General features: G+C 43.2%; 1 protein-coding gene across 1 annotated transcript in view; it reads left to right on the plus strand.

Annotated features, from left to right (window-relative positions):
- Positions 1 to 13,104, plus strand: part of LOC146830169 (fish-egg lectin-like) — a 114,453-nt gene that overhangs the window by 16,923 nt on the left and 84,426 nt on the right. Inside the window, exon 2 of the mRNA XM_085604020.1 lies at positions 5,338 to 5,580. Within this exon, the coding sequence (XP_085460146.1) occupies positions 5,379 to 5,580 (202 nt within the window). The 5' untranslated portion in view covers positions 5,338 to 5,378. The remainder of the gene's footprint in view (positions 1 to 5,337; positions 5,581 to 13,104) is intronic.

Here is a 13,104-nt window from a genome sequence, read left to right on the forward strand (position 1 = left end):
TAGCTTTTTGACACTGCCCTAGCACTACAAAAATGTGTGAGTCTGAGGCAGCACCGGAAACGTATGTAAGGGAGGCACAACAAGGAGCGAAATCTTAATTTCTCCTCATTTTTCCTCTTTCTATGTGTGCTGCATTCACATAGAAAGAGGAAAAAGGATCTTGTGGTTGTTTTCATGCAGGAAGGTTTTCCTTCCTGCCCAAAAATAATCATCTCCACAATGCAGGCACCCTTGCACCATGGTGTAAAGGTGCGTGCGTTGACGCACAGCAGCCCATTGTGCGCCAACACAGGGGAAAAGGACAGAAATGTGCCGTATGTAATAGATTCAGCAAATTCCTGCACTTTTCTTTTGCCGTAGGCCTGCTGTGCTGCCCCATGGCAAAACCCATAAACTGGAGATCCTTTCTTCCTAGCCCTGACTCCAAACTATCTGTAGGTGGTAATCAGCCCTTTGTGTGAGGACAGGACACTACCTATTGAGGCGTAAGTTTCAGGCCCGTTCTCCCTTCCTGCCATGGAAGAGCCATCAGAATAAATGTGAGTACTCAGACATACCTAACCTTCCTGTGTTTGTGGCTGTCTAGAGGGAATTTACAAAGTGGAGCTGTCACGCAAACTAGATGTGTATTTGAGACAGGCTGCAGGCACACAGAGCTGTAAGAGCAAAGAAATGTCCACCATCTAAAAGTGGAATTTCTAAAATAGTAATTAGTCATTACCATTCCAAATATATAAAACCTGATACAGCTATTCCTCTCCAGTTGGGAATTACAACTTAAAAGTTTATCAAGGAATTCCCCATATGAACTTATGAGGGGAGTGGGCCTCACAATAGTGAAAAATATATGTAGGTTTGTTTCACTACCAGGACCTGCAAAACGTAATGGTACATGTCCTACCCTTTCCTTACACAGCATCCTACCCTATGGGCAACAGAAGAACTACTTTGGGGGTGATATATGTGTAATAAAAAGAATGTTTAAGGCTTGGCAAGTGTTTTTTCTATGAAGTAAATAAAATATTTTGGACGTAGAGGACCGGACTCGACTGCGTAAATCATGAAAATGTTGTTGGGCTGAGGTGAATACCCCGCGACACCGGTCCGACTTAAAAGATTGAAGAGTGCCCTGATTGCCAAATTCTTGTTGTTTGAATAATTGATGGGTGGAGGGTGATCTGGCTAAAAATTATCCCTCCATAGCTCCTTATTGTTTAGAAGGGGTTTTAAGTGCCAAGTCGAAGTGGCAGTAGAACTGCACACACAGACTCTGCAGTGGCAGGCCTGAAACAGGTTTAAAGTTCTACTTGTGTGGGTGGAACAATCAATGCTGTAAACCCACTAGTGTCATTTAATTTACAGGCCCTGGGTATATGGTATACCACTTTACCAGGGACTAAGATAAATGTGCCAATTGTATATGCATCAATGGTACTATGATTAGGCAAGGAACACAGGCACTTTAGAACTGGCCAGCAGTGATAAAGTGCTTAGAGTCCTAAGGCAAACAAAAAGAATCAGCAGAAAGAGGAGGTAAGCAGACGAAGTGTTTGGGGGAAGACTACCATAAGTATGACAGATCTAACAATCGTACTCTAAGTTTAGCACAGCCAACCCTTCTCAGGAAACCAGTGTCCACACCGCTACCCACAGCCTTTTGCCATGTTCAGCAGAGGAGGGGGTTGCCCGCAGGTTCTGGTATTTGGCCAAGTCTTGCTCCTAACCCCTAAGCTCCTCTGAGGGCCCACATCTCTGGTCAGGCTTTGTAACCTTTACCCCACATTTGCCCATTGTCCAGGAACTGGACCCAACCCCTTAGAGCTGCTGAACCTCTTGCTGGTACCAAGGCCCCTGCCAGGTGCTCCACTCATCCCCATGCACGTTATTGACATCTGGCTGTTTGCAGTGGGATGTTGGGCAGGGTGCGGCTGGAGAACAAGTCACACACTAAACCCCCATGAGTGCTCTACTTCCAGCCAGGCCATGAGCCCATTCCCCCCTGGATGTCCATAGCCAACAACACATGGCCTTCAGGTGTGCACAATAGGGGATTGAGCACTAGCCTCTGGACAAGCTGTGCAGCCAAACCTCTCCAAGTGCCTAAACCCACCACTGACACCAAACCTCCAGCTATACCCTGCACTCATCACCTTATGAATATCCAAACACAGATTCTCACATCTTCAACCAGCCAGCACTGCAGCCAGCCTCCTGTGATTGCCCAACCACCAATGAGCACTTAATCCCCCACTCCACACAGCCTTCAGCCTTGCACAACGGAGGGTCGTACGTGTGCCAAACCCACTCCAAGAAGCCAATCCTCACTCTCGGTACTACTGCCTGTACAATGGCAGATGGGTCATGAAAAAAAAAATCTATTTGGTACAGTGGCACTGTGATACTGCAGTACTATGGTACCGCAATGATTGTACCAAGGTACCGCAGGGGATACTGCACTGGTTACCTCAGTACCAAGGAATGATAATGAAGTGACCGAACCTGAAATATATATATTTCCTCCGAGTCCTGTAATGACTGCCTCAACATATTTTGCATGTTGTTGTGACCAACCAATTTGGATCCACCTGTCCACTTTGATTTGGCCAATCAGAGCATTTCTGAAAACCAATGGGCTAGATTTATCTAACTATAACCAGATTTAACTCCTTCATGCCCACCGGAGCACTAGTTAAAAATTCGAATTCCTTGAAAGCCGCTGAACAGATTTACACCAAATTACTAAAACCATTCGTTTTGAGTAAAGGTCTAACTTTTTGCAAAATGTGGTATAAGTCCATTGATCATATTTCCGCACGTTCCTCTCCATTGGAGCGACGAGTTTGGATGCATTTGGATCTGCACCTCCCTCCCCCTCAAGAACCTCAACCCAGAACTGATGCTCATGCACAAAGTAATGCAAGGCAATTTGCATATGGAGGGTATTTGGCATGTAAAAGGTATTTTGCAAATCCACCAAATTGATTTGGGAATTCGCACATGTAAAATGTGCTTATTACTTCAACTTCATTGGTGCAATTCAGGAAACAAATCTTGTGAGCACCACCATACCCTTCATCTATACGTCATCAGCGCCAATGCAGTACTGATGTTACTAAAGGACCCCAAAATGTGCCCTGATCTTGTTGAATCGTATGGTCTTCCCTTTCACAGGATTGGAATAAATGGGGCAGGATCTGCATGGAAGTCTGAACAGTGCACATTTTAGAGCAGTGCATAATGTACCTTTTCCATCAGTGACAATCACCCAGTTAATAGTTGCATTTATGAAGACACCTTGATTTGTCCATCTGTAGTAAACATTAGGTTCCTTCTGATGTAACCACACTCTCCTGCACCCCTATGATACCAGGAGATGTTTGGTGTGCTTTGTATAATTCACACACCTACACTATCTTCTGCTGAGACTACCTTCACATGTCTACATTGACTGTGAAAGTCACTGGGATGGCTTGTAAATGCCACAGCTGTGCCTGCAATCATTGCTTTCTAAAGGCACTGCTCCTGCCCCTCCTCTGCTCCCCTGAGAACAAGTGTGAACATCTCACACACCTAGGTTTGGGCTGAGCAGGAGTAGATGTTATCTGTGCTTTTTAAAGATTGTGAAATTTCCAAGCTTCATTTATCCTCCACTTCTTTTCTCGTCATAATGTGTATTTGTCCAGCAGGAGGCAGATGTCTGCCTTTAAAAAGGTGCTTGGCTACTGTTCATTTACTGTTCATGTCACAAACATTGACATATTTTTACTCGTTTGACAGCTTCTCTGCCATGTGGATCACTGAGTCTTTCCTGATTATCTCTCTGCTTTTGGTGTGCATGAACAGTGAACCCCTTTGCTCCTTGGGCTAGGTTGCTGCTTTGTAGCAACCCTGTATCTTTTAGTCCTAATTAGAATCACATTTGTCATGCCTATCTCTCAAACCTCCATCCCATTGTGTGGTGCTGCTCCTCAAGATGCGATGAAAGCACCTGTGAGGTCACTCACACACAACACCAGAGTACTTCCCACATAGGATGTCAACAAATGCAACACTCCAACGGTGTAGCGCGCTGCCTATAGGTAACTTCAGCACCCTTCTTCCTGGTACTAAACCCCACATATTACGGACTTATTTATGAGCCCTTTGCGCTGCCGTTGCATCACTTTTGCGTCACACTCCAGCAATGCGTCTTTAGAGTGCCTACAGATACGTCAGAAATCCTGACGTATCTGTAACTCCTTGCAACATGGAGCACAGTACAGTAAATACGGCGTGTCCATGGTTTCACACGGAGGGCGCACTGAAAAGTGTTGCATCGCTGTTTTCACGTAGTGGTGCAACCACTTTTCATAAATGAGACTCCCCATGTGTAATTTATGATTACAATTATGATTATAATATTTACATATCCTGCACAGGCAATATATTGCCTCTCATACCCCTGTGAATGTTCTTATAATTTATGGTCATTTGGCAGCCGGCCATCTGAGGCGGGCAATATTTCACCACTTTTCAGTGACTTGTCTTGGCAGTGCAGTCCTCTATAACCCAGCTGCTTGTTTCTTGTTTCAGTAAACTATTTACATATCCTGCGCTGTGAGTCAGGCAGAACCATTAAGGATTGTAATTTCATCTCTCGCACACCTGAATTGAACAGCGAGCACAACTGCCGCGTCTTACGCTGATGAGTATTAAACTTAACTTAGATATCCAAGATGCTCACAGTAATGCTACATTATCAGGTGTTAGATGCCCACTGAAGGAAATCTGTTTTGCACGTCACACCATCTTCATCACTGGCCTTAAAGGCGGAACCAATTCCTTTGAAAGAGAAGAAAGACAATGAATACAAACATGTTGGAATTAACCTGAATCACAAAATATCCTTGGACCGGATTGGTAACACAGCACAGCTCCCAGCTCAGCTCCCCTCAGGTGTTTCTTCCCAGTGATGTTGGTAATCGTGGTGATGATGGTGGTACATGGTGGTTGTAGTACGTTTGAAAATGCTTCTTGTTATGAAAAAAAACACAGAGATTGCTTTCTGCTTGCAATGCATGTAACCTTCTGCTTAAAGTGCATGTAAGAGGTATAGCATTGGGTGTGTAATGAGTGAGAGTAGTTTGCACATGGAGTGAGTTCCTCAATAATGCAAGCATTCTTTAGGAAGAGGAATGTTACACCAATGAGCTAAGGCAGTATTACTCCTCTGGGTGGATCCAAATCTCACTCCATGTCTATTTTAAAGAATCTGTAAGACTAGGCAGAGCATGCCTTTTTTGTCTGTAATACCAGTGCTCAGCCGCCAGGTGTCCCCTTCCTCTTCTCACCCTGTAGGTGCTGCTGCATCCCTGAAGTGTTCTAAAGTCTCTGGGTCCATGGTGCAGATTGATGCCAGCAATGGCCAGGTGTTCGCAGTGAATGCAGCTGGCAATATTTTCACCCTGAACAGTTTAATCTGGACTCAGCTCCTGGGACAGTTCCTCCACGTCAGTGTCGGTGGGGCCGGAGTGTGGGCCGTCAGCGCCAATCAACGCCCCTACAAGATGTTGGGCGGAGACTGGGCCAGGACCAAAGGAGGTGGGTGGAACCTTATTTACATTTATATTCATTGATAAGAACCCTTCACACATGCACTCATCTGCTGGTCCCAGGCTCAAATTTCAGCACAATCGACTCAAGCGTCCATCTTTCTGAGGTTAGTAATTTGATTATGATAACATTGATTATTGTTACACATGCTGTTTGTACACCGTAGCTAGAATAGAAACTCTGTATGAATCTCTTTATAAAAAAAGGTATTATCCAAATTCCTATTCTTATTCTTATCCTTATTCATGATTCCCGTTCTTATTCATGATTCTTATTCTGTATTCTTATGTATATTCTTACTCTTATTCTGATTCTTTTTAGTCTTACTCTAAATCAAACTTGAATTTAAACTCATATTCCTCATCCTAATCTCAATCTTACTATTAGTCTTACTCTTACGATTCTTTTCCTTATTCCTACTATTACTCTTACTCTTTGTATGCATATTCTTACTATCATACTTACTCTTATTATTATGCTTGTCCTTATTGTACTGTTTAAAAAAAAATCTTATTCTTACTCCTTCACTTATTTATTACAATAGAAGTGGTGGGGCGCGTTGTTAGCCTCCTTGGCTTAACCCCGCGCTCCAACGCTTCTGAAACGCAGGGCGGCACCATATTTCCAACAATATGTTGCATCCCTGCGTTTCCCCCTGCGCTGGCACTACATTTATCTGCGTAGCTCCAACACAGGCACTGTTGCACCATAGTGCAAGGGCGTCTGCATTGCAGGGCAAGATTATTTATGCGCAGGAAGACACCCTTCTCTAAATGGCGCTTTGTAATTTTTATGTGTGCTGCTAAATGCAGCACACAGAGAAGTTGTGAAACATCATTTTTGTCATGATTGTTTATGTGCACGAAGGGTCACCTTCCTGCACATACACAGTCAATGGTGTTTTGCTGTTTCCATGTGTGCTGCACAACGTAGCAGTCATGGAAACAACAAAAAAGAGGAGAAATTAAACATTTCTCCTTGTTGCGCCAGGGGAAGACCAGGTTTTTCCTGGTTTCAATTTTGACGCTGCCCCATATTTACACCTCCCTTGTAAATATTGGGCAAAGTCAAAACCAATGGGTGTTGCGGTGGAACGCCCATGGCAACACCCATATCCATCCTCTTTCCACACTAAGTATAGCGTGAAAGGGGGCTGTATTTACAAGGCAGCGTTGAGCCACCTTTTGTGGCTTAATGCTGCCTTGTAAATAACGTGAAGCCCCCTTCGCCACCCCAACATCATGAAAAGTGACGTTTTGGCGGTGAAATTGGCTTGTAAATATGCCCCCTAGTATTATACTTAACCTTAATCCTATTATTATTAGTAATATTCACATCTTGACTATTACTATTATTTTTAATGGTATATGTATTCTTTTTTGTCTTAGTCTTCTTTTACTATAACTCGAACTTTAACTCTAATTCATACTCTTATTCTTACTACTACTATTTGTCTTACTTTTACCATTATTATTATTGTTCTTATTCTTACTTTTGTTCTTTTTATTCTTATACTTAATTCTATTCTTTTTCTTACGGTTATTCTTATTTTTACTCTTACTGCCATTCTACGCTTATACTTATACCAAATGTTAATCTTAATTTTAATATTATTCTTGTTATGATATTTTATGCTTATTCTGTTTATCCTTACTCTTATTCTTATTCCTACTTTTATTCATAATCTGAATCTTACTAATATTCTTACTTTTACAATCCATGTGTGGTGTGGCAGGTGCAGTTCAGCTGTCATTTCAGGCTCTCTTGCCAGGTTCAGGGGTCATCAGGACTGTCCTTGGTGTTCCTGAGCCTGGCGGTCATAAACACTACTCCCCAAGAGGGCAGTCATCCGTCTAGTGGCCAGCAACTATACAAGGCCACTGGACAAACTGTTCAACAGAATGGAAACTTCCTAAAATGTGCCTTTCCTTAAAAATAACATTACACTTGATTTGGGCATCAAGATGCTCTTAAAGCAATGATTAATTTGATACCTTGAAGTACCCGTTTATAGTTCCATTCAGAATATAGCTCTGCTTAGAGGTCAGCCAATAACTCTGTTGCAGCCAATAGGGGTACCAATCTTTTTACTGGAAAAATGAAAATTTGGAAGCTTTGCTGTTAGGACATAGTAATAATAATAATGATATACATCTTCCTGCCTCAGGGCTCCATAAGGCTTCCTTAGGGGAGACTTAGATATATTGATAAGGGAAATGGGTGCTATGCCATTGGTTTGAATGGCAAAGTTGAACTAACAGTTTAAAAGGGCTCTTCCAGGATGCAGCAGCAGGCAGGGAGCTATTTTCGTACTTTGCCACACACAGGCAGCCCAACCAGTGCTGTAGCCTTGGGGGTGGGGAATTACATGCCCTGGGAACCCATGTACCATATACTAGGGACTTATGAGTGGAGAAGTGTGGCTCAATGATTAGAGCGGCAGACACTGATGCAGAGGTCTAGCCCGGGACCAGCCCGGGATCAGGGTTCAATTCCCCGCCTCGGCGGGTCTTGGGCTCAAAATTTCCACGGACATGATATTTCTCGCCTCGGTGCCTATTCCAATCATGGAGTCCCACTCTGCAACTCTGGGCAATAGCTTGCTTAATCTCCACAACGGCCCCCACAACGCTATGGATGCCTGGCCTCCACCTTTGGGGTGCCCAGGAGTGGACGCCTCACAGGGAAAGCCAGGATGGGTTCCACAGCGGTATTCGTACAAGCGCCTTGAGACCCTTGCGGGTGAGTAGTGCGCTATACAAGTATCAATTTACATTTTATGAGTAAGTCAGCCTATCCTAATTATGGGTAGCCAATTCAACATTAACTTTGAAAGGGGTTAGAACACTGTCACTGAGGTATGGTTAGAAGGCCTCAGTGCACTCCCTAATCAACAAACCCGCAGTATCACTCCAAAACCTGGGGGTGATCATGAAAAAGAAGCATTTCCATACTCTATAACTCCATAACTCTGTAACTCTATAAATCTATAGCTCTAACTCTAGCCTATCTCTAACTCCATAACTCTAAATCTACCTCTAACTGTAACGTTAACTCTAACTCTGGGGCATAATAACAACGGCCAGCTATAATTATCGCTGGCTGTGCTTAGCGATAATTATATTATAGCAGGCTATCTCTGGTATTTATCGACCTGGTAGCGCGTTATTAACAACGCGTTACTCCAGGGCGCTAATAATTCCAGAGATAGCGAGGTTATCGCCCTTTTGCAGGGAACATCGCTGGAAAAGGGTGATAAGCTTGCTGATACGACCCTTAGGGTCTTATCAGCATAATCCACCCCCTATGTTAGGGATGGCTAAGTCAGGATTTTAGCAGACGTTAGGTTTTGGAGAAATCGTCCGTGTTCGCCGAAATCTAATGTGTGCTAAAATCATGTGGGCTGCCTTGTAAATATCGCGATGTGAACATCAGCGATATTTGCAAGGTAGTCCATCTTGGGTACGCCCAGTAACGCCCACTTTGCATCTCATTGGAGATGCAAAGTGAGGCGTTGGGAAAAAGGGTGCTAACATGTGATTATGCATGTTAGCACCCTCTCGTAAATAGGGCGCTGGCTTTATTTCAGCTTTTTTGGCTTTGTAAGCCAAAAAAGCAGAGATAAAGCCCTTGTAAATATGCCCCTTTGACTCTACAAATCTACCTCAAACTCTATAACTCTTACTCTACCTCTAATAATTAATGGTCGAAAACTGGTGTGAAAAATGTCCAGCCGGGAGCGTGTCAGAACAAATCTATGCTGTGTATTAAATAGGGTTGCATACCATGTGCCATTGAAATCAGTTGGTTCTTCAAGGATGGAAGGTTTGAGAATCTCAGAAGACAACCTCAGTTCCTCAAGTAAGGAATTACATTCCAACTTTAATGCTTTTCTAGAGATACTATTCAAATTATTTGGGTGGTCAAAGTACCTAGGAGGCCCAATGTCAGACAGGAAATAGCTGACAAATGTAAGCACGGGAATTTTAAGAGCCGACACGGATCTAAGGCAATCCTTTACCATCGAGCAGTCCATCTCCGTGTGCTCAGATGTCAAGATCTTATGCCAGAGCAGAAGAGGCTGAATCTTAATCAAATCTGCTAAGTAGGGTTTGCCCAGTTCAGACGGCAGGCAAAGGTGGAACAACTTTTTGGGAGAGGGAGGAGATTCCATAATTAGGCCTTTTTTACCAGCGGTAGTGAATCGACATTAACATGTTGACCCCTACATAGCAGTGTTCCGGCATTTAGCCTTGTATATGGTCATCAATTCTCTTGCATGCTTGATAATCAGCAAGGCTGAAATACTGTTAACAAACTGGAGCCTTCTGCACTTAACCACACTCCTCCAGTTCACCTCTTGATCACATAAAATGCCCAAGTAAGAGAATGATAGTGTGTGCCTTATTTTAGTTCATTGATTGCAGTTTGTAACTCTTTTCCCAGGAACCATTAAAAAAGTTTTACTTAAAATAATTTTCAAGCCAAGATTCTGCATAAACTGAGCAAATTTAATAAATACTCGCTGCAGACCCAAGAGGGTGGGGGCAATAAGTACCACGTCATCTGCATAGAGGAGGGATGGTATGGGTTGATGCCCTACTTGGGCAACATCGGAAAATTTGCTCCAACTGATAATGTAAAACAATTAAACAAAAATAACTCTATAACTCTAGATCTATAACCCTATCTTAATAACCCTAACTCAATAACTCTAACGCTATAACTCTAGCTCTGAATCGAACTCTAATTCTAACTGTATAAATGTAACTTTCTAACTCTACATCTAATTCTAACTCTAGCTTTATAACTCTAGCTCTGTAACTCGAACTCTATAAATTTAGGGGCATAATAGCAAGGGCTGGCGATATAATTATCGCTGCTTTAGCGTCAGTTTTCAGACTATAAGCGGCGATAATTATATCGCAATATCATCAAGGACACGCTAGCGTGTGTTTCTTTGATGTAGAGCCCGTTTTTTCACAGCCTCGCATCACTAACAGATGCAAAGAAGGCGTTGCTGTGAAAACAACACAGGAACATATTGCGCAGGCAGCTTCGCGATATTAACAAGGAGGTGCAGCGAAAAAAAAAAATCACGCTACCTCGGCCTTAACGCTGGAATTTAACATCTGTTACATTCCAGACTAAGGCATACTAATAATGGTAGGTGGATTACGCTAATACAACCACACTGTCGTATTAGCAATGTTATCGCTGTTTTCCATGGAACATCGCTGGAAAACCAGCGAAGTTCCATGGTAAACACTGCTATCGCTGAAATATTATCGCCATAGCGCTATGTATTGTTAATATAGCGTTATCGTGGCGATAATTTTCAGCGATAGCTGGCGATAATATTTCTACCGCTATGTGGGGCCAGCGAAAATTATCGCTTGCCCTTGTTAATATGCCCCTTAATTCTATAACTCTTACTCTATAACTCTAACTCTACATCTAACTCTAGCTCTATAACTCTGCTCTGTAACTCTACTCTGTAACTCTGCTCTGTAACTCTGCTCTGTAACTCTGCTCTGTAACTCTGCTCTGTAACTCTGCTCTGTATCTCTAACTCTACATCTAACTCTAGCTCTGTAACTCTGCTCTGTAACTCTGCTCTGTAACTCTGCTTTGTAACTCTGCTTTGTAACTCTGCTTTGTAACTCTGCTTTGTAACTCTGCTTTGTAACTCTGCTTTGTAACTCTGCTCTGTAACTCTGCTCTGTAACTCTGCTCTGTAACTCTATAACGGTAAGTCTGTAATTCTGACTCTATGGGCCATATTATCAAGACAGGGCGATAAAATTATCGCCGCTTTATCGGCAGAAAACTGCCGTTAAAGTGGCGATAATGGGCTTGATAATATGCTCTATAGAATTCCAATAGAAACACAGGTTAGATGTCTAACCTGGGCTTGTAAGGGAATTCTCTAGAGTATATTATCAAGCCCATTATCGCCACTTTAGCGGCAGTTTTCTGCCTATTAAGCGGCAATAATTTTATCGCCGTGCTTGATAATATGCTCCCAGATCTCTAGCTCCAAAAGTCTATAACTCTAACTCTAGTTCTGAGGGGCATATCATCAAGGCGCCGCGATAAAATTATCGCCGCTTTAGCATCCGTTTTCGGGTGAAAAGCGGCGATAATTTTATCGCATTATCAGCAAGGTCACGCTATCGCGTAAATCCTTGGATTAGCACCCTTTCCCTCAACACCCAGCTTTGCATCTCTATTGAGATGCAAAGTGGGCGTTCCGCATAAAAATAACAGGAGAAATGTCGGTTAGCGAGATTTCTCACATCAACAAACCTCCCGCTAACTTGCATATCGATAAGAAAAGTAGCGCTAACCGCGCTTACCGCTACTTTTCTTACGCCTGCTTTCAATCTGACTTAGCCATTATATCCAATGGAAGGTGGATATAATGGCTAAGTCTGCCCTGCCCTATCAACAACGTATCACCAATCGTTGAGCAATTATCGCTTCATTTCCAGCGATAATCGCACATTTGGCAGCTAACTCTGGAATTTTTATCGCTTTGGAGATAAGCGTCGCTGATAGCGCGCTATCTCCGCGATAAAATCCAGCGATAGCCGCGATAATTATCCTTGCGCTAAGCACTCTAAGCGATAATTAGCGCCGGTTGTTGCTGACAGGCCCCTTGTGAGAAGTTGGCCTGATATATGATGTCACTAATTCTAGTGTACACCCTGTATCAGTCCAAACAACCCTTATGGTGATTGGTTATAGACCAGCTATCCTAGTGGTAGCATGGACAAGAGCAGTCTTAGGCTAAACTCTGAATGGCATGTGAAGCCAGCTGTTATACCATTTGTAACCCCTTGAATACCAAATGAAAGGACACCACAACAGATATATATATAAAATAAAGTGTATTTATTCTAGTCAAACCCTCAGCACTCTTTGAGATTCGAGGTAAGTACAACACAGTCTTATTTAAGCATACATTAAGTCACACAGGTAAGTAATACAGTTAGGCCCTAGGGGCCACGCAAACCATATACTAAGTAAGTGGTATAAGGACCACTGTCACGGAAATAAGATAGGCCTAGGGAATCGCTGGGGCTACACTATACTACCCAAGGTGAGGAAGTGGGAGTCCCACGGGATTCAGGTGCACAGTGGAAACACTCACGCGTAATGCGTATAATCGATAGAAATAGTACAGTTCAGAAATAAGCAGTTTTAGGACACTTCTGGTGTAACTAGAAAGTCGAGACTCGGAAACTAGACCCTAGGATAGTCAATACCCTTGTGAGCACCGGAGTACCCAAGTTACCTAGCCCACGGGCTGCAGGTGCTTAGGTGTGAACTTGCTTCGGGTTTCGTCGTGGACTTCTATGGATGCCTGAAGGAAAGTTGCTGACAGGCAGTCAGTGCAGAGTGTCCGGTGGATCCCAAGGCCGGGATCAAGAAGGAAGGATACCTGCAAGCAGAGGGGACAGAGTCTGGGTCACTAGCCAGTGACCACGTGGAACCAGGAAGGAACCA

Source organism: Triturus cristatus, chromosome 5_1 (genome assembly GCF_964204655.1).
Source record: "Triturus cristatus chromosome 5_1, aTriCri1.1, whole genome shotgun sequence".
NCBI classification, from domain to species: Eukaryota; Metazoa; Chordata; class Amphibia; order Caudata; family Salamandridae; genus Triturus; species Triturus cristatus.